At 36.6% G+C, this 22,690-nt stretch overlaps 1 protein-coding gene and 1 long non-coding RNA gene across 2 annotated transcripts in view; one reads left to right on the top strand and one right to left on the bottom strand.

Moving 5' to 3' along the window:
- Positions 1 to 22,690, bottom strand: part of LOC134756052 (uncharacterized) — a 297,991-nt gene that overhangs the window by 168,399 nt on the left and 106,902 nt on the right. The window lies entirely within an intron of this gene.
- On the top strand, positions 2,760 to 21,950 carry LOC134756036 (peptidylglycine alpha-hydroxylating monooxygenase). Its single transcript, XM_063692807.1, has 9 exons — positions 2,760 to 3,086; positions 7,640 to 7,697; positions 8,848 to 8,935; positions 10,201 to 10,276; positions 10,731 to 10,857; positions 13,416 to 13,464; positions 13,920 to 14,065; positions 15,463 to 15,652; positions 16,371 to 21,950. The coding sequence occupies exons 1-9, from the start codon at positions 2,979 to 2,981 to the stop codon at positions 16,540 to 16,542; spliced, it is 1,014 nt and encodes a 337-aa protein (XP_063548877.1). The 5' UTR covers positions 2,760 to 2,978; the 3' UTR covers positions 16,543 to 21,950.

Below are 22,690 nucleotides of genomic sequence, written 5' to 3'. Positions count from 1 at the left end.
AATCCATAACAATCTCCAATATCAATAAAGGGGAAATCAAATGCCCCATTCACCCACAAAACTAGGTTTATTCCCAACGCCTTCGTGGCTAAACCAGTAAAAACCTGATCCTGGATTAAGGATGACTCACGCTATAAACGTTCCGCACCGGGCCGAGGGCTTTAACACTTCGTTTTCTATGACGGACATTATTGCGATTCCTAACGAGGAAAGAGAAAATAGTGTCATGCTTTGTCCTTATCACCGACCGGGTGGCATCATGGGTAGGAGGCGATGGCGAAATACCGAAATTTATAAGAGTGAAAGAGAAAAAATCCTATGCTGCCGGAATTTTATATGAATAAGTGCGTATTCTTTCTCTTACCCCCGGTCGCTCAGTGGCGCATCTATAACTACTTGTATATACTATGTCTATGATGACGGATGATCGGTGATCATAATGTATGATGCTTTCTATAGAAAACTGAAGTCTCGGACGCGTCAGGCCGTTCTACCCTGAACCATCCTTTACTCTTAGTTGTAAAGGATCTTGTTTACTTAATACTGTACTGCACTGCACTTTCTTACTATTTTTTGATTTGAAACACTTTACTTGACAATTTACTATGGAAAAGCGAAGTCGGCCGGACAAATTCAATTCTATTAGATACTCTCTTTACCCAAGTTTGTTACCATAAATTCGAGATTCAAAAATACGACGTTTACGACCTTAAAAGGGGCTGTAGAAAAATCTTAACAGCGCGAAATAGCCCCTGGAACAGCGCCATCTACTGTGATAATTGGGCAACTATTTATTAAACTAAACATTATAGATCGCGAGCCAGGAACAAATTTCCATGACCAATCGCCTCCCGGGCGATAACTCGTATAGTGGTTAACGGCTGTGTATGATATGATTGAACCCTTGTGGACGTCTGCTGCCGCTCCGTTGGTAGGCTGAGGAATGGCAGCGTAAACTATCAGCTGACAAAGTATCAGCCGGGAGGCGATGCCTGACGATAGTGACGATATGTTATGCTCCTCGCCCGCGGTCTTTTACTACATTCAGACAGACCTAGAGTTCAAGTTATAATAGTGAAGAGCTTAAACTCGTTCCTTCGGAAAGGAAACTAGGGTTGCCACGTAAATCCACGTCAAGGTCGGACGTGCTCGCTGCTTGACGCATGGCTCGATACATCTGCACGTGATATGAGTTTTAACAGTAGTAGTAGCCTTAGTGAATTGTTGGCTGTTGCCTTTTTGCGTTTTTGCCCAGTTTTCGAAAATACTGTTTATGGTCATAGCTATATTGTTCTGCACCTTTTATTGCACTTGCTTCTGCCCGCAACCTCGTCTTGGAATTATGCTAATGATAAAAAAAACCGCCCAAGTGCGAGTCGGACTCGCGCACGAAGGGTTCCGTACCATTACGCTCAAAAACGGCAAAAAAATCACGTTTGTTGTATGGTCCCCACTTAAATATTTATTTTATTGTTTTCAGTATATAATAAACTAATACTTGAAAACTTAATCTTGAGAAATTCGCTAATACTTAGTAACTTAAAATTTTTCAATTGGTGCGGCGCGGTGACTAGGTGTTCAAAGTCCCCGTAGGTAAAGGCAACATGGCAACTATTTAGTATGGAATTTTTTTTAGTTTCATTTTATTTTATTTATACTATTTTATGTCGCACTATACATAGCTATATAATTCATCGGAAATTCATTTCATCCAAAACAGGTAACTCCGTTCATTTGTTATCGTCTAGCTAGAATTTTATAACAAGATACCTACCCAACTAATTTTCTAGCTACAATTTTCCCTAAAACCCGGTATCGTCCACACAAGTGAAGGCTTCACTTATTCAATTTGAAGTTGTCGTCTCCAATTTCGCTAAACGAAATAGCATTTTTCAAAGGGGAGCGGTAGCGGTAGTTTTGAAACTTGACAGATCACATTATTACTACAAGACAACTCCATTACGCTGCTCGGTGGGTTAGTTCTTAAAGTATTGAAAATAATGGGATAAAGTAACGTACATAATAGGAACCAAGTCTATTAATATAAATAAGGTCGTCAGTTTAGTTTTGTATCATATATTTTAATTGAAATATATTAGTAAAGCTAAACCAGAAATAGTTATCAAGTAGGTATAAACATTTCATTTATGTGAGGTGGTAAGGCCACGGTAACCCATACAATACTTGGTCAACTTTTAAATCAAAAACTTTGCAAAAACTAAATTGTGGTTAACAACGCCATCTGTTATATTTATCGTGTTACACGTCGCCATCATGTCGCCCACATCGGCTTTCACGGTTTGTACAGCTAGTGACATCTATTGTCCATCCGAGTAACTTGTAGACATTCAGCAACGTTCAGTAATATTCAGAGCTTTTATTAAGGAAACTAATTTCAAAGTATAAAAGCAAAATGATATAATTTGCAACAAAAACAAAACTTGTTTTAAGGAAATTATTTGAGGCATTTTTGTTTAATATATCATATTTAAAAATCTTATTTCATGTTTATTTCATACTTCGTCTCATTTCTAAACGGAAAAGTGTTGCCAATACATATTCTATGAAATCGTGCTAATGCTCTTGTTTTAACACAATTTCTATTTAATAAATCCGATAGAAATATCAAAAGTAGGCGAGTTGACCGTAACGTCACTATACTCGTTTTCATATAAATTCCATATAAAAGAGAAGCTGATTTGACTAGTTGGAAAGTACTCTATTATAAGATTTGTAAGTAGACTGGCAATACACAAATGACGTTCGCAGCGATTATCGATCGCGGATAAAAATAGTTCCGTATAAACACTTGTAGCTTTTGCCGTGTAGACACGATTCGCTGACCAAACAACGCGGATCAAACAAAATTATCATAACAACGTTTCGCCAGACGCGCGTTCATTTAGTTTAGTCTCAGAGACAGGACGTGGTCAGCACGGCGTCCGACTTGCTTGTTTGCTTTTTAAATTACTTTTAACATGATTAAATTAGTTGTTCTGTTATGTGCGTTTGGAAATTGCGGTAAAGTTTTCGGTCTCGAAACGACAACGTACGAGCTTTTAATGCCTAATGTCTATCCACACAGGGTAAGTTATAAAACTTTATTAATTCTTAATTTAAATATTTCGCAACCAAACTTTGCATCAAGGCCATATTCAAATTCGTATTGGATTTTTTTCATTTTTTGTTATTGGTTTTTAATTCGCCGAACATTTAATTAAAAGTTATATTTGCTATACCCGTCCAATAAACTAAATTTAATTTACGATAATTTTTGTCAAATGATTTACAGCAACATTATGATAATAATTATGTCAACTTATCATAAATTTTTATTTCAGTGAAAATAAAATATTACAGTGAAAAACTTTTAAAACATTTCTTACACACCTGGCTGTATGTACTACATTTAAACTTTTAAAGAAGAACATTTCTTCATTTAATAACAGATTTTTAAGGCCTGTGAAAAATTATAATTCTCTTGTGTTAACTATAGTTCTGTAATTTGATTCAATGTTGTTGTAATAATTATTATTATAGCTCTGTTTTGCATTACTGTGAGAAAGATGGTAACTGAAGTGAAGTCAATTTTTTTTTTTCATTCAAAGAATTCTTCTATTAAAAAAAAATCTTTATTTTCATGTTAAATTCCCTTTCCTCTGCCCAGCTCCAAACTTTTAACTAGCTTTCTATAGTGGCAGGGGTGCGAAACTCCTCTTTTCGGGTATTCTCAGCTCCGTTCGGCTCAGCATTGCTCCGAGCAATTATTAGGGTTGACACAACTTGATGTCCCTTTGCATGCACAACCACAGATAAGATAATGGCTTGAATTAGTCAAAAGGGATAGTGCCATATATTAAAAAGGGACAGCATGATTCATCCCTGAACCGCTGTCAAACTTCAGTTTTCCTTTCTGTACGGTAGTGCTATTATTTATTCTGTGCTAGTGGTTAATTGTTAAAAAAGTAATTAATTAAAAAAAATGGATGGATGTTGCCACCGACAAAGAGAGTTGGAGACAAATAGAGGAGGCTTATACCCTTGGGGACCCATATGTGGGATAAAGCTAAATAATAATAAAAAAAGTGGTTAATTGAAGTTTCTTGACAACCCTAACACTTGACTCCCCAATACTGACAAAGAAACAAAAATCCTCACATGTCAATCCCGATACTCATATTTCTTTCACATTGTCTTTTATTATTACTTCTGTTACACAACTGGATCAATTGTTAAAAAAATAATTTATGAAGCTTATCAGTAATGCTCTCTATTATTATCATTTGAATATCCATTAAACTTTCGTATGTGTGTAGCGGTCTAAAATCTTGGTTGTTCCATAAGGAGCAGAAAAAACCAGATAAGTGCGAGTCGGACTCGCCCACCGAGTGTTTCGTACTTTTTAATATTTGTTGTTATAGCGGCAACAAAAATACATCATCTGTGAAAATTTCAACTATCTAGCTATCACGGTTACTACAGGTACCGTTATCACAGACGGACAGTGGAGTCTTAGTAATAGGGTCCCGTTCTTACCCTTACGTACGTAACCCTAAAAACAGTTCTCAAATAAAATTCAAGATGACTAACAATTCAGTCAGGATTAGGATCCTTATCATACATAGACAAGAGGTTAAGCCAGTCAATAGACAATAATTAATATTAGTCATAGACATAGTGTAGTAGTTATAGACATGAAACCGAGCGACCAGGGGTAAGAGAAATGTATTGACAGGTTAATGTATGGCAGCATAATCCTTTTTCTCTTTCACTCTTATAAATTTAGGTATTTCGCCATCGCCTCCTACCTATGCTGCCATAACCAGACCATGAAAAAAAAACCTGGTCGGTGATAAGGACAAAGCATGGCACTATTTTCTCTTTCCTCTTATAGGAATCGCAATAAGACTATCTTTCTCTATCAATGAGTGTCAGGCCCTTGATATTAGTCAATAATAGTTATCTGTTTCACAAGGGGGCAAAGTTGTTGTTTAACCTAGTAGTTGTAAACTCTTTATTGTATAAAAAGATATTTAAAATAACACCCAATATTGATACCCGAGCAAGCAAAAGATTCCAAAATAAAAAAATGGAATCTTGAGCGTTGCGAGGGTTTGAAGGCATGAGGGTTAAACAAATTTTGCTACCAAGTGAAACACAAAAATTTTCACCACGCCAACACAAGGAAAATACTAACTGTAAAATATCAAACAAAATCAAAAGCAAATCAATTCAAAATGAATGTTATTAAATATTTATCATTCAAAATTATCAATTACAAGTCAATTCTGCCAGCTAACATAAGGAAACAACTCAAAATTTGCATTTGACCACTTCACCCAACATGTGGATAAAATGCAACTTTCTCATCAGTTTTTGAACAATCAAGAGAGCCTTTAAGAGCTGGTGTGGTGAAAATACTTTTAGTAGGAAGTCATGGATTTCCTGTAAAATTCAACTTTATTATTTTTCATTAGGCATACTCTGTAAGTTTGAATCATTTCGTTTTGGAATTGGGTATAAAAACACAGCCATCATACATAACCATTACCAAAACACATACTTAATGTTCGTATCATTATCATAGGCATCCAAGTGTGAAATGAGGAAAATAAATGTGATACAATCATTTATTTTATTTGATAAGTTTTTATGTCAGCTATTTAAATATAATTGATTAGCCAATGGCAATCTATGTTTTATGTATGTTGGTACAGTCACCATCAGATAAATCGAAGCGACCGAGGTGCTCACAAATATCTGAACAAGCACTCTAACACCTTGACAAAAGAGGCATGTTTAGATAATTGTGAGCACCTTGGCCCCTCCGATATATCTGATGGCGAATGTACATCAACCTATGAGTTTTCAGAATTTTTATTTTAAAATCTCAATGTATAGTGTGCTTTAAATTTACATATACAGTCTCAGGATATAGCCTTAAATGTTTGTCCCTTAATTTATAGGTATATAATTAATATTAGTGTAATTTGTTTATTAATATAAAATTAATATATATAATTAATATTAATATAATTTGTGATGTAACTTCATTGTTACTTTGAAATAAGAAAATGGTTCTTCTTACTATGACTACCTTTTGGTGTCGAATTTTAAATTATGAAAGTACAGTCGGCAGCAGAAGTAGCTAGAAAAGTTTAAATAAATATCGGCACTTGACTCCGAGGTTCTTATCGATTTTTGACAAGTTTTGAATCGTATTTCCTACTTTTGCACTCGATAGATATAGAGTTTATAAGACGAACGGCTATCGTTTCTTCAATCTTGTATCTCAATTTTAGTCTACCGGATTTTTTTAAAACCCTTTTTTCGTATCTCGATTGCTGTGAAAGATCTTACATATACGAAATCTACATTATTTGGGTTCGTCTTTGACGTCTCTAATTTGTCTAAGGTTTTAATTTTAAACTAACACAAAAGTTATGGCCAGAAAACCAGTTTTTTGGCCTAAAATTGTTCAACTTTGATGCCAAATATCTCGAGAGCAATGAACTTTGAAATAAATATGGGATACTATATTGCTTAAAGCCGTTGTTGTTAATATGATAAGCTACAAAAAACATTAGAAAACTAAGATAAGATCGAAGGTCATTGGGGCATGGGTCCCCTTAAATATTTCGTTCAATTTTGCCGCTAACTTAGAAATTTAGAATTTAGAAATCAATTTCCGCTTCTCCCATTATCTTTTGAACTTTACCATCTAATCATTAATTAAAATAACCTTATCAAAGCTATTGAACGATTTTATTAGGCAGATAACGATGCGTGGGTGGTGATGGCTCTTATAGCCTTGGGATGTGTGGGTGTATTGATCAGTTTATACGTTGTATATCGTGTTATGACTGGACAGTCACATCACGACATACAACGAATAAACTGATGAATACACCCACACAGTAAAGCAGGACTGCTGCTTTCCATATGAAATACGGGGTAAACATGAAAAGATCTGAAATTATGTGTGATAATAGATTTATTCAAATATTAGCTTAGACTCTAGCTTTAGGGAATATTAAGGAGGCCTATTTCTTGGAGATGTTTCTGACCCAATAAGCTACACTTGTCTTGTGGCCCTGTCATAATTTTCCATCAAATGAGACTAACATCAAACACTTGTTAGTCTATAATAAAATATAATACAAGAATTATATATAAGTCTGTACTTAAAATTATTGTAAAAATTAATTTCCAATGAGCACTTGAGATTTGACATTGATTCCATATCGGTCCTGCACACATTTCATAACATAACAATACAAAATAATGATAAGTTTTTTATTTCTTAAGTACATTAGTACTTACACATTTTACCTACTGTTACATAGTCTGTGCGGTAAGAGGAGTCGTAAAATGTAAGGGAGCCCATACATTCTACGACTCTTCTTTTCCGCACAGACTAATATGTAACTGTAGGTACCTCTTCCTCTTCTACATAATCTCTTTTTAAATTTCATCATAACGATGAAATTATTTCTGAATGGGATTAAAAGCGAGAAATATAAAGCGCAAATAATTTAGAAAGGCAGTATTTTTAACTGACAACTCAGTATACGTAAATACTTCCCGTAAGAATCCAAATAAACATTTCTAATGTCTAATTGACATTGAATGATTACAGGATGAGCTATACCTCTGCACTCCCATCCGGATCTTCCCAGACAGAAGCTATTCCATAGGTGAGTCAATCTGATAACCCTTGCAATAAATATTAGCTATGCTAAGCTAGGAAGAGAGGACAGCATTTTGCGAAGTGTGTGATGCGGAAATTTTATACAAGCGACAACAAACCACAACGCACAGCGTGCGATAACTCATAGGACGAGGTTTTCCTTAGAGGATATAACCAAACGGAGACGCCATGTCTGTAATTTTTTGTACAAAACAGTCTGCCGATTTTTGCGGAGGAGAGGCACGTGCAATGTATATGTAACGTAAGAATAGCCATGTGACATGTCAGATAAACGTCAGTCAGGTCAACCAAGAAACGTCACTTGGCACTGACAGATCGACATCGTACCACTGTGACTTCTTATAAGCATTGTTCGAATCGGGCCGATAGAGTTGTTATACCTACTTGTTACACTTGCTGTGATTCATCTGAAAAATTTTAGCATCAACATTTGACATCGTAGAGATTTACTGTAAAATAAGTGCCTTATCTCGGCAAGTTTTTTAATTAAATTACCTCTAAATAACACAGTGACAACGTTGTGAACCTATTATCCATCTAGATTTTTGCCTAAGTAGTTGCATTTTTTTTAAAAGCGTTATTTAGGTAATAAAAATAGGTGAGTAGGTAAAAATAATTGGGTATGTGTGAGAGAACTGGTCCCGAATGCACTGATTTATAACTTGGTTTTCACTGTATACTTATTACCTACAAGAAAAATTTAAAGAAATTAATAAAATGCGGGTAATCGATTTGATAACAGTATGTTTAACAAAATTGGACCGAGGTTAAATTAAAATTACAGATAATGACCCTACTCGAGCGATTAACTATCATTGAAGTGCCAAATGTTACGCATGGAGGTTCCCCTTTCTGGGGAAATACCGACCGCTTAACCGTATCAGAGTAAACAGCAAAAGTTGCAGAGGATATACATAATACAATACCTACAATATTCTTTATTGTACTCCGATAATAAATACAAAGCGGTTCTTTCCCATGGCAAAATGCCGTTGTCCCGGCTTGGAAGATGATGGGTTTATTTGCAGAAATACATGTGTAGGATTTGTTATGGTAATACTGTTCGATTTACTATATTTAACTCTACAGATGAAGCATTCACTATACTCCTAGTAATGATTTTGTTTGTTTTGTAGTGGGATTTGAACCAAACGCGAGTATGCACACAGCCCATCACATGCTGCTGTATGGATGCTCAGAACCAGGCTCGAACGATAGTGTTTGGTAAGTATTTTACCTGTCCTCTATGACTTAAAGTCTGTTAAGGAGGTAAGATGACCCAGTTTCTTACAGCGTAGTCCTTTACACGATGCGTTGATGCGTAGTAATTCACGATGACGCTTGGTTTAAGACACTCTCTTAGTAAGCGAGCCAAGCGTCATCAGAGCGACATCTGTCCGCCACGGGCACAGTACAACTGCCATGCTTGTGGGCGTATTTGCCGCTCCCGTATTGGCTTACATAGCCACAGAAAATGTTGTCGCCCTACCTGACACTGTTTCTATAGTCTGCAATAGACTAAGGCCATTGTTGATGAGTCCTTTACAGCCTTTGGTCCCATGTCCGGTCTAATACACCGGTATTTAAAATATCAATTCAAAAACATCTTACAAGCCTTTGAGATATAATGTTTCGTCTGTAATATATATTGTAAATAATGCAGGCGGGACAGCGTTCGGTATTCAATCTAATATATAATTTACTTAAAAGCCTAGCGGTAAGGGCGTGCGACTTTCAATCCGGAGGAGGAGGAAACCGGCTAATCCCGATAAGGCCTCTAGTTTACACTCTGGGTTGGAAGGTCAGATGGCAGTCGCTTTCGTAAAAAACTGGTACCTACGCCAATTCTTGTGATTAGTTGTCAAGCGGACCCCAGGCACCCATGAGCCGTACCAAAAATGCCGAGACAACGTGAGGAAGATGATGATATATATTTACGTAATTTGCTTATCTAAGTACCTATAGTTTACACATTATAAATAAACTTATCCCAATAAGGTCTAGTTTGATAATAGGTACCGCCGGAGAAATGAACTGGGACAGTATCGGCTGTAGTTACAAAATTATAACACTAGGAACATATAATTGCCACGACATCTATAGCAGATGATTTTTGCAGCGTCGGGTAAAATCAGGTGTTACGGGGAGGTTGTTTGCATCGTCTGCGATGACTGAAGAATCCAATACCAGAGCGGCATCTTCTGCCACAGCAATCACAAACATGAGAGCCCAAGGGAGGAGGTCTAGCAGCGCGGAGTCTTTTCTGCCTAAGGTTCTCTAACCAGTCTTCGTCATGTTTGTCTACACCCGCTTTGAGATCTCGACGCCACTCTGGTCTCATTTCAGCCTGAGACTCCCAATTGTGAGGTTGAATATCGAAGCAGATCAGGTCCCTCTTGCAGCAGTCCTTAAATCTAAGGATACCATTTATAGAATGATAATAGAATAACTTGGTTGTAGACCTTATTGTAAACATTGTCTTTTTACAGGAGTTGTGGTGAGATGTCAAGCAATGAAATTGACGCTCAGTACAACACTGCAAGCCCGTGCCGCTCAGGATCTCAGGTATTCACACAGATACATTTATGCGAAAAATTAATTGAGTCAAACACATTTCAAAAGATTTACATTCGTGGACAAAATATTAAGTTAACGGCCCCGGTACATTTATATCGTGATTTCCTTATTTGAGTTTCAAGTATTGAAAAAACCGGCCAAGTGCGAGTCGGACTCGCGCACCGAGGGTTCTGTACTTTTTAGTATTTGTTGTTATAGCGGCAACAGAAATACATCATCTGTGAAAATTTCAACTGTCTAGCTTCACGATTCATGAGATACAGCCTGGTGACAGACAGACAGACGGACGGACAGACGGACAGTGAAGTCCCGTTTTTACCCTTTGGGTACGGAACCCTTAAAATAATATCCGTCTGTAACGTAAAAATTTGCTTTTGATTCTCTTACGCAAAGTGTTGTACAGAATCTTCAACTCTAAATTGCTATTTCTATCACATTTCAGATCGTGTACGCATGGGCTCGAGACGCTCCTAGCTTGACGCTCCCCGAGGGAGTCGGTTTCCTAATCGGGAAGAACTCGCCCATCAAGTACTTGGTGCTTCAAGTGCATTACATGTCGATGTTCCCAGGTTAGTGGAAGTTCTATCATATTTCAGATTGTGGACGCAATACTTGAGACGCTCCTAGCGTGGACAAATGGGATGATTTATATGAAGCGCCTATTAATACACCGAATAAAGTTTTATTAATGCCCCTATACTGTTATGTATTTCATGACGGATTTATAAAATTGTCTTGTTGCTTTAGTCTATACAAGTGAAGTGAAGTGAAGTGATCATCATTTGTTCATCAAATGTCAATTTTTCACGTCCAGCAACTCGACCGGCTCTGACGAACCCCGGCGGGCATCTAAATCAACGGAGAATTTTGACAGATGTATGGAATGTATGGAAATTTTACGAAAGTTTACATTTACGATTGAATATCTCAAAAGGCTGTTTGGTTGTAGCCCAGTTATCTGGCTTTCAAAATCACACGATTTTATAACTTAGGATGACTCACGTTAGACCGGGCCGTGTCCGGACCGGAGCTTCCGGCGCTTACTTTTTTATGACATGACAGGTGATCACGTGATGCCTTCCATAGAAAACGAAGCGCCGGAAGCTCCGGCCCGGACACGTCCCGGTCTAACGTGAGTCATCCTTTTAAGCATCGACTTTTTCATACAATTTTTACTAAACGCTGACACTCGTTCATCTCATTTTAGGTACAACGTTGCAAAAGTCTATTCATTATATTGTAAAAGATTTAAGATTTTCAAGATTGTAAACACACTCTTTGGGATAATACTTAATTACATTTATTATATTTTTTTATTGAGAAATGTGAACACTGGCCATTAAACGGTGACTGCCTTATTCGCTGATTTTGCTGTACGCAGTCTTAAATACGGAATACGTAATCAAATTTTATGGCTGTATGCCATGCGCCTTATCGAAACACGTTGAGTGAACAACTACACAAATCAATTTTTGTTCAAACATGTTACTCAAATTAGAAAATGATGTACAAGTTGTACAGTTTTCTTAGACATGCGTGCGGAGACAATTAAATAAATATCTTAGGATACGAGTAGGTATTACTTACACAAATCGACAGTTCCACGGTAGGCGCAATAAGTCTCGTGTGATAATTTGACGACGTATATTATGTAATATATCGCTATATATCGCTCACGACACTAATAAATGCCCTTTACGGAGGTTCGAACCCCAGACCAAGGAACATCAACTTCGGCAGGGCACTAAAAGCGGTCGCCAGAATGTCAATTAAAGGTAGCGGTTAATTTTATATACCTACTAGGTACAGTTGATGTCAATATTATGCTTATGCTTAGGTACACTTATACAACTTATTTCGCATATTAAATTTTTTGAAACGGTAAAAAGTAAAGGTACTTAAGACTTCGTCATGCCATTGCTAAGAAGGTGGCAGGGAATTAGGACTTTGTGAATTCACCTGAATTAAAAAAAAAAAAAATCTCTAAATACGTTAGCTTACAATTCCTGTTGTATTTACCGTTGGCTATGTTAAACCATTTAGCATACAAATGATAATTGGTTTCCTAGAGTATAATACAGATGCAGAGATATCGATAACAATGCTTTTGTACAGTTCTCTGTCTCATAGTCAGAGTGAAGTGAACCAAATCTACATGTTTTTAATTGACATGATGATACTTAAGCTAATAGACATTAGTAGTATTCTCGGTTGTGGTGAAAATGGTACTTGTCCAAGTACAATTTGACAAAGTACAAAATACAACTGACGTACATTTTACCTGCTTCAGTTCACGTAGTTGTTGATTACTTACACCGTTTAGAGTTTCCTGTCATTGTTAGTTTAAACAATTTGAGGTAAATATAAATCGTGTCCTGTTAATTCAGTTTAAATCTTCTCGCATGGGCAATAAAGTCGATATTTGGACGGCTTATTTTGAAAAATACATAGGTCTCGGCGCCGATTATAATTTTCCTCCATTCGGCGATTAGGGCCTTGGTCGTGGGTCCCTGGCGCTCTGAGCCTTTTCAAAAAGCTGTCGAAAGTACTCAGATGCTACAGGCGACCGAAGAGCTGGCAGCTTCCACGCTCAACGTATCAGCTTAACAATCCAGCGATGAAATGCTGCCAGCATCTTCGGTACTACGCCGCAGGGACCATTTTTAGTTTTCCGTACCCAAAGGGTAAAAACGGGACCCTATTACTAAGACTCCGCTGTCCGTCTGTCTGTCTGTCACCAGGCTGTATCTCATGAACCGTGATAGCTAGACAGTTGAAATTTTCACAGAAGATGTATTTCTGTTGCTGCTATAACAACAAATACTAAAAACAGAATAATATAAATATTTAAATGGGGCTCCCATACAACAAACGTGTTTTTTTGCTGTTTTTTTCCGTAATGGTACGGAACCCTTCGTGCGCGAGTCCGACTCGCACTTGGCCGGTTTTTATATTTATTAACTAATGTTTTCGTTGTCAACGATGTACACGTATTGTTGACATTGTTTCTGTTTACATGATATCAATATGTTTAACTATAGCAAATATAAATTATTTAAGAAGTGATGCGATTATGTTATTGCAACAATGAAGATGTTGATATTGACATTGTTGTTTTTATTTACAGAAGGCAAAACGGATAACTCGGGTGTCCTTCTGAAGTATACACAAGAACAGTAAGTATTCACGTTATTTGTATCATCAAAATAATTAATACCACTAGCAGACATAAAAGTCGAAATGGTTTCGCGTTTTCGAAGTCTGAAAGTTACGTTTATATAGACAAACATCCACATAAGATGCAAACCTTGCGACTTATACAAAAGTATCTTGATTCTAACATCCCAATTGAACTTTGCGCCTACATTTTTTGAATTTGCTGTTTCACGTTGACCGTCGCATCGTACATATCCACCATTGCCGTGATTTGGTCTTGTTGTGAGGGTTGTCTTTTATCAAAACTCGATCTTACCACCTCGACTTAGGGTACATTTCGCATTGCATAAAGCTTGTTCATGTTTCGCCAAAGTACTGCGCAATGCGAAATAAACGATAAAGTGGTATAAAAGTGTTTCTTGCTGTTCTAAACTCACCATTATCCCCTTGACTCACAGCTCAATTCCCATTGCAGGATGCCCCGCCAAGCCGGCGTATTCCTGCTCGGCACCAGCGGAGCCATTCCTCCTAAGAAGGTGGAACATATGGAGACGGCCTGCACTATGACGGAGGACAAAGTCATCCATCCTTTCGCGTTCCGAACTCATACTCATTCTCTCGGTAAGTAATGATTAAGGTTTGCTCTATTTTAACTTTTAATCCTTTGACCGCGAAAGATGTCAACTGTAGGCCGAGCACATGATTGGCGCGACAGTATCTCGCCTCGAGATAGACTACCCTATCTACTACCTTTTACTAACTGTATAAATTAAAGAGGGATACCCGTCCCCGTCTGTGTCTCGGCCAGATACTCTCGCGCTAATCATGTGCTAGCCCGACTGAGGCGCGCGCGGCTAAAGCCCAATATGCTTGCCGACAAAATTCACGATGACGCACCGCGCACAATAGGCGTGGCGTTTAAAGGTCAGGTCAGGTTATTGTTACTTGGGACGCCCGGTGGGGCGGAGACCGATCGGTCGTCCCAGGTATTGCTGGGGCGATGCTGTTGGAGTAGACATGCGCGATCTCCATGCCGATAACTGGCGGGACATGGCACAGGATCGAGACGACTGGCGTGTACTCGTGTCGGAGGCCAACACTCATTTTGGGTCGCGGTAGTCCTCACTATTTTTGTGACTGTGCTAGGAAGATATGTTTTGGTTAAATAAATAAAAAACCTAGCCATGAAACATCAGACAAAACATCGGCTTCTTAACATTTTCAGAAGTAGTAAAGGAGTAGCATTCGTAAGCGACATTCAATTGGAATGCTCCTTATTTTAAATACTTGATTGTAAATGTATTAAATACGATATACAAATATTCTCTTACACTTTTGAACGCCAAAAACCCCTAAGGATGTGTGCACATAAAGTATGACTTTTAAAAGTTACTTTTAGTGCGGTTTACCAATGATACACAATAGGGTATTTGACTACTAGTCAAATCAGTTTCTTTTTTCGAACTGTCAAAACTACTTTCTACTAAGGAATTTATATGAAACACTTGCATGTGTCGTCACAATCAAATTACCACTCTTTATAGTTATATACTGCTTTTAAAATAGAAATTGTGTTTAAAAATAACTGCTGTCTACGTTTCTCTATTAACCTTCTGGTGCTTTATTTCTTTCATGGTGTAAAATAATTTATTTTTAATACAGTCAAATACCCTATACAAAATTCTTTATTGTACAGCTCACACAGTTACAATACATGTACAGAATCACATAAAGACAATTACGTAGAGGTAACAACAGGCGGTCTTATCACTTAAAAGCGGTCTCTTCCAGACAATGATGTTGATGTGTAAACGATTTTGGGATGATTTTTACAATGACAGCCCATATCCAATCTTGAATGTAACGAACATCCATTTGAATTATTTAATATAGATTTAATATTTTCTTATGATCATTTGACAATAAAACTTTATTACTTGGAAGGATATTAGTGAACATCAGACATTAACGGAATGGCTCATCGTACAATAAACTAATCAAATCATTGCTCATTCCAGGAAAAGTGGTAACCGGCTACGTGGTCCGTAAAAACGAGCAGGGCGACGAATGGAACCTGATAGGCGAGAAGAACCCCCAGCTGCCCCAGATGTTCTACCCCATACAAGACCCCTCGCCCATTAGTAAGGGAGACATCATTGCTGCTAAGTGTGTGATGAATAATACTCACGAACACACTGTTAGGATTGGGTGAGTCTCAATATCTAGTAAATGAGAAAGATTCCAGGTATTCCAGAACTTCCAGATGTTCTACCCCATTAACAAGGAACAAGGAAGACATGGTTGCTGCCAAGTGTGTGATGAATAATACTCACGAACATACTGTTAGGATCGGATGAGTCTCATAAAATCATTATCTAGTACCTAAGTGAGAAAGACTCCAGGAGTTCCCGATATTCTACCCCATACAAGATCCGTCATCATCATCATTAATTTAAGAGCCTAGCTCTTGTCGGTGGAGCAATTTCTATGTATCTCTTTCCTGAGCCTTTCGTTTGACCACCTGATACGACACGACGTTTTTCTTTTCCTTAAGTTGATCCATGTATGTTCTTCTTGGTCTCCCTCTCTTCCGCCTTCCTTCTACTTTCCCTTCCACAATATTTTTTATGAATTCGTCTTGTCGTAACAGGTGCCCAACCATCTTCCCTCTTCTGCTCTCAATGATTCGCAACAGGGACCTCCTCTCCTGCACAAGGTTGAGAACTTCCTCGTTAGATTTTCTCTCGGTCCAACTAATCTTTTCCATCCGCCGCCAGCACCACATTTCAAAGGCTTCAAGTCTTTCTCTGTCCCTCTGTGTCATTGTCCACGTTTCACACCCTCCAGCTCCAGATGTAGACTTTGATAAGCCTTTTCCTGATTTGGCGAGATTACTAGTATTTCAAATGAACTTTATCCATTCCAGCGCCACGAACAAGGACGAGATGTGCAACTTCTACCTAATGTACTGGGTGGAGCGCGACACCCCCCTGGACCAGAAGTACTGCTTCTCGGCCGGCCCCCCCTACTACTACTGGTCGCGCGCGCCGCAGAACTTCAACCGCATACCTGTCCAAGACAACTCCAAGTACACGTAAATTGGTTGAGTGTGTCTCTCTCACATTTTGCTACCAAGGAATGCGAGCGAGCAGATTTAAGGACAAACTTCAACATAATTTTCGCAGCGTGTACGGGGTCGTCCATTCATCACACAAAATTACGATTTTTAGACCCCTTCCCATTTTCATAGGAAAAAGATGTCGTTAATACGTACTGTCACACTTGGCATGACAGATTGATCACAATTTCGTGAATTTACCGGTACTCGACCCACGTTCTAGGTAGCATAATGTGAAAAAGACTTTAATCTTAACACTGCCGATTCCGGTAATAAAAATTACTAAAGGCCTATGTCGCGTTCATGTCGTTGCAAAGTCTAATTTGAATACCTATTTAAACACGACAAGCATAAAAAGAAAGTGGCTTAAAATTATTTTCGTTGTCTTGTTTCTGACCACTCTGTCACGCTTGTATTTCCGTCTTCTATCAAATAAATGAAAAACTCGATTGCTATCGCATGTGTGCTAGCTGTAGATTATATTTTAAATGAGAAAAATTAAGAACTAAATTTCACCTGATACAAAAACTCCACTCCGTCACATTTTTTGGGGACAAAAAACAAGACAACGAAAACAATTTTGACCCAAGTACGAATCGGCCGACGACATGATAGAATCAATCTAGATGGTTATTTATGTTGCTCTTAAACTAAATACAGCCTGGTGACGTGTGACAGGCAGACGGACAGACGGACGGACAGCGGAGTCTTAGTAATAGGGTCCCGTTTTTACCCTAAAAAGCATTAAATGCATTTGAAAATTAAATTAGCTATGTGCTAAATATGAACACTCATGGCGACTCATCGTTCACTGAAGCCTTCATCTCGCGTAGCCATAGCTGGTTGATGTGTGAGTCTAAATCTTGATCTATTCAGTGCAGGAACGATCATGACGCTGAATGGATTGATTAGTTACAAGTTGTTATATCCTCTCACGGTCCTACCTCCTATATTACCTACTTATTAAGTTCGGTGAAATTTTGCATTTGTTTTGTTTCATTCAATTTTAAAACAAAACAAAAACTACTCTATTTCCTACATAATAGGTTCAAATTTCACTGGCCAATTTTGGTCTTTTGATCTTGTATGGCTGGGCCTTAGGAGGATGTGATATGTTATTCTATCATTTGGAGGTCGCGTACTTACTTACAAAGTAGGTTTCAGTTTCTATTTTTATTTTTAACTATAGCGAAAAAATATAAAAATCTTACATAGCAAAAATGAGGAACATCACTGTTCTTGAAACTGTCTTACAAATATCGTGTCAGTGTTTAGAAAAAGATGTTGGTTGGCATCCTTTTCAGCCACTGACATAATAAATAGTGTCATACCTATTTTCTTTTGACGGAAAAGTAGGGAAAGAAAATAAGAAATGTTACTTGTTGTATTCAGTTCGTACCTTTTTCGTATACAATTTTGTTGAATTAGACCTAGGTACGCGCCTTTTCACTTAGTGGTGTAGAATTTTATATTAAATAAAAACCTCTCGTTAGTACTAGGTACATACGTCTCAAATAATGTGCCGTCCCGAATCTTGTAGTAACATAAAACTGGCAAAAACAACTTTGCCTTTAACCTCTAGCCCACAAATCAAGCTAAGACAAATGCAATTTTGATTTTTTCAATAAAGATTCATAATACAATGGAATGAAAGGCCAGGCTTATGGACGGCTATAGGTTATGTACTAAAATTTCCCCCATTAGTAGAAACACTGCCTGAATGGTAAACTATATAATATACGTCTCCTTCTTTTAAACAAATGTATGATATTGTAGTTGTTATGAGAACCTACCTCTTTATGAAAAGTCTTCTACACGGGGTAACACTAGGTATTGATAGACCTACAGTCAACCGCAGAAATGCTAAGCCGGTCTGGTGTTCAAATGATCTAAATAATACACCTTTGTTGTAAAGAACAAGAACGTGCGTACACACATCATTATAAACACTTGTTCCTCTTAGCCACATGTGATTCTGACTCTAATTTTGCTATTTTGTCGTGATATTCCAAATGTATTTGTAAATTATTTCAAATTGACATATTATTTAATTTATGCATTCCAATTGCGAAGACTAAGAAAGAAAAACAAACATTCCTTTGTTTAAATATATATAATTGTATTTAAAAATCTGAAAAAAAGATCTGAAAAAAAAAACAAAGATATTGTAGCATTATCAACTTCTTCAGTATTTACTAACATGTTACTTATATCTACTTCTAGTCATTTAATAAGAAAGACTTTAAAAAATCATATTAAAAATGTACTAAAATTACTACAGCATATTATTTAGCTGTTCTCAGTTTTTAAACAAACGCACAATTTGTGGATTTGGATCCAAAATATCAAAAAAATATATGAACGGCTATAAATAAGGCGAATAACTCTTATTCATACAAATAATACTGATCTATTTATTATTTAATGATGATCTGAAGTGCAAACAATTGATCTGTTATTTACAAAAACTGTAAGAGCATAATAATTATTGTACTATTTTAGTCGTGTTTGTAAAAAATATAGTTAGGCACTGGTTTAATCCTACAACTTCGCTTAAAAATTATATAAGAAAGTCATCATAATTTGAGGAAAATGGTATATAAATATGTTGATATTTATTATTGTATTCGAGTTTCATTAATGTTTTTTCCTTGGCGATGACTTCTAATTTCAGCGAAGGATTAGGATAAAGTAGTATTTTAATGGTGTTAAAGTCAGACCAAGAGAACTCGCAGCTATTTTGATAGCACACGCTGTGCAAATGCTGTTTTAAACGTCAAATTTCTATGAATACAGTCTATGCTATTAAAATCACTGCAGGGTTATCTTGGTCTGGCTCTATTCATAAACGCGCTACTAGCCTTAATTAGCTGTTAATCGTTTGTCTTAGTCTGACCTTTTGACATATGTATTTTGAAGAAAGGGATAAAACACAAATTAACTAATTGAGGCTTGTAATGTTTTATGAATATGAATGTATAAATATGACCAACAACATATTTTTATGTTATAGATAACTATTAAATCATGAAATAAAATTTCTCAGTGTTTTGTCGTAAATGAATAATTTAATTTGGTAACAACAATAAAAAATAAATATTATATGCTAATGTAATGGCACAGAATAAATAATAGTACTAGGTACAGAAAATTAACTCTCTAACAAAACGCGTCTATTACGACAAATATGGCCGCTAGGTGGCGCAAGCGCGAACAGGTCTCCGTTCCGTAGCGGTGCGCAGCAACTACTATGGCTAGACACCAAAATTGGTGTGGGCCGCATGTACTTTTAGCGACGCGACAAAATCGCGGAGTGAGCCACTCCGCGTTAGTATGTCTCACAACAGTTTAAATTCGATTAATTTATTAGTTTAGAGCAGCGTCACTTTTTTGGTGACGGAACCCTTTTGGAAAGCGAAATATTTGATGAAGCCCAAAAAAAAAGAGTGTAGAAACAGCTCTTCTATACAACTGGGCTGTTTTTTTTCTTATTAAGTATTTTAAGTATTCGCGCTTCCCACAGAAGCTTTACGGAGCCCTAGGGCTCCGCGCAACACGCTTTGAGAATGGCTGGTTTAGAGTGACAAGAAAAACTATTTAACCTATGCCTATGATTGAGAAATTTTATTTCCCTAAATTATATCTTTAACGGACGACTTTGGCTTGCGATCTGGACTTTGAAAATGTATGTAAAAATTATGTATATCCCTAAGTATAATAAACTTAACGCTTATTCAGAGACTTTTGAACTTTATATGTATTTCTATAATAATAGATTTTTCAGAAGTGTCTGAATGATTCGCTTGAAATTTGGGTTGTATATTGGTTTTGATAGGGCCTCACAGTGTGACTGGACGATATTCGGGATTCACAGACAATCTTTCCCGACTGTCTGTGATGATCTTTATGTCTTTTTGCAGCTTGAAAAGCGTTTAATGAAGGATATTGTCAAAATTTAATGAATAACCATGTCACGCTATTATTAAATATTGTTAAATAGAACTAATAGAGCCCCATGCACCTGTGGCAAAGGCCTGGGAAAAGTATTATTACGTTATAATTTGTCGTTATTAGACAGTAAGTGAACATTCCTATACAAAAGTGAGCACGTAAATTTATTCCAAAATGAACCTTGAATTTATACGTAAAAAAATGCGCATAAAGACAGCGCATTAGACCTAGAATATTATACAACAAGACTTGATGTAGCTATCTGATTTTCAGTAATGACAACAGCAAAATAAGTATTTTACATTTATTTAATTCACAAAATGAATACTTATACAATTTCACAAAATAAAGCCTGAATCAATCAATTACATGAACTGGATAGTCAATTTCTATGACATCATTTACGGTTTCTATTATTACGTTAACTATTATACATTAAAATATCTATAAGAAATGTATAGTAAAATGCTAGAGTAAGTAAATCATATTTATGCGATAACTACTAGAGTATATGTGACGTTTTCAACTAAAAGGTACCACATTGTCGGTTGTCGATAAGGTTGATCTCTAATTGAAGTTATATGGAAATCGCGCCTTACTGACAAGCGACAATAAGTACCCTTTTGGTTGAAAATGACACATTATTATGTATATATCATTTAATTTACAATGTATTTTATTCCATGGATGTTAAACTAGTATAACATATGTTAGCTTTAAAATTAATGTTTTAATCATATCGATGTGCTAAGCTGAAAGCAAAACTTGTTATAATAATTAGTACGTCATAATAAGTGAGTGGCAAATATGGGAAACCCATGAAAAAATATAAAAAAATGTTATATTTTCTCTAAAGCTATATTTTATACCTTCTAATATCACTTACTGTATATGATTTACTGGAAACTTAGAATGATTGGGTAACATTATACTACAGGTATGCGTTGCTAAAAAAGTTTCTTAAAGTTGGAAAAGTACTAGGAGATTTCAGGAAAATTTTACAGGAAAAAGAGGAAATTTTATTACAGAAATGGAAAATTTCGATTCGCATACAAAAATATGAGGTTTCCGAATTTTTTTTATGTGGAAATTTCGCAATTTAGGAAACTTTCAGACGGTATCTCAGAGGGCCTAGCCAATATGCCAATCAAAGCTCTCTGTCGCACTTATATGGAAGAGTGATAGAGAGACATTACCGTTTCGTTCGCTATGGCGCAAACGATTGGGATCTTAGGTGCCAAAATATCAAAGACACTAGACACTTTTTATTTACAAAAACTTTTGAAGTCCGTTCATTGTTACCCAAACATACAGAGTTACCAGTAATTAATAAATTTTACAAAATTTAGTTTCAAAACCTAACATTCCTATTTACTACAAATCTCATATTGTATTGAAACGGGGAAGTGCAAAATAAATATACTATATCTATATTTTCCTGATTGTTTTATTTATTCATTATTTAGATGACTCGTTTACCTAAACAACTTATTAATTGTCAAGTCATAGATTTTAACGAATTTATTTAAGTGGACTGGACTAATTTATGATGGTAGTTTTAATTATTAATCAATACAATTTTGGTTACACAGCTGCAAATATTATTACAAAACCATATCTTATACCTTTAAACGAGCAATTTTTGTATATGTGTATGCTTTAAATATTTCGGGGATCTCGGAAACGGCTCTAACGATTTCGACGAAATTTGCTATATGGGGGTTTTCGGGGGCGAAAAATCGATGTAACTAGATCTTATCTCTGGGAAAACGCGCATTTTTGAGTTATAATATGTTTTCTGAGCAGAGCTCGGTCTCCCAGATATTAAGTACCTAAGTACGTACAAACTTATGCTTTGTTTTAGGTACAGTCGCCATCAGATATATCGGAGCTGCCGAGTTTCTCAAAAATATCTGAACAAGCGCTCTGACGCCTGATCAATAGAGGCGTGTTCAGATATTTGTGAGCGCCTTGGCCGCTCCGATTTATCCGATGGCGACTTTACGGTCAAAGAATTTAATTTCCCACCCATTTTTGTACTTTGTACGACTTTCATATTAATTGTCACTGTGACAAGGTTCGAAATGGGTCGCAAATATATTTTTTTGACTGTATTAGCGAAGCGCCACTTGCGCCATCCTACTAACCTCGAGTTACCATGGTTACCAGTACAATTT

This window comes from Cydia strobilella, chromosome 3, assembly GCF_947568885.1.
Source record: "Cydia strobilella chromosome 3, ilCydStro3.1, whole genome shotgun sequence".
Classification (NCBI taxonomy): domain Eukaryota; kingdom Metazoa; phylum Arthropoda; class Insecta; order Lepidoptera; family Tortricidae; genus Cydia; species Cydia strobilella.
The sequence above is the reverse complement of the archived record's forward strand: the minus strand, read 5'-3'. Positions and strand labels throughout refer to the sequence as shown.

What these genes read in the sequence shown, in the direction of transcription:
- LOC134756036 (XM_063692807.1), top strand. Translation starts at nt 2,979, where the DNA reads ATGATTAAATTAGTTGTTCTGTTATGTGCGTTTGGAAATTGCGGTAAA. An exon ending in CGTGCCGCTCAGGATCTCAG is followed by an intron (nt 10,277 to 10,730) that starts GTATTCACACAG and finishes ATCACATTTCAG; the next exon opens with ATCGTGTACGCATGGGCTCG. An exon ending in AACTCATACTCATTCTCTCG is followed by an intron (nt 14,066 to 15,462) that starts GTAAGTAATGAT and finishes TGCTCATTCCAG; the next exon opens with GAAAAGTGGTAACCGGCTAC.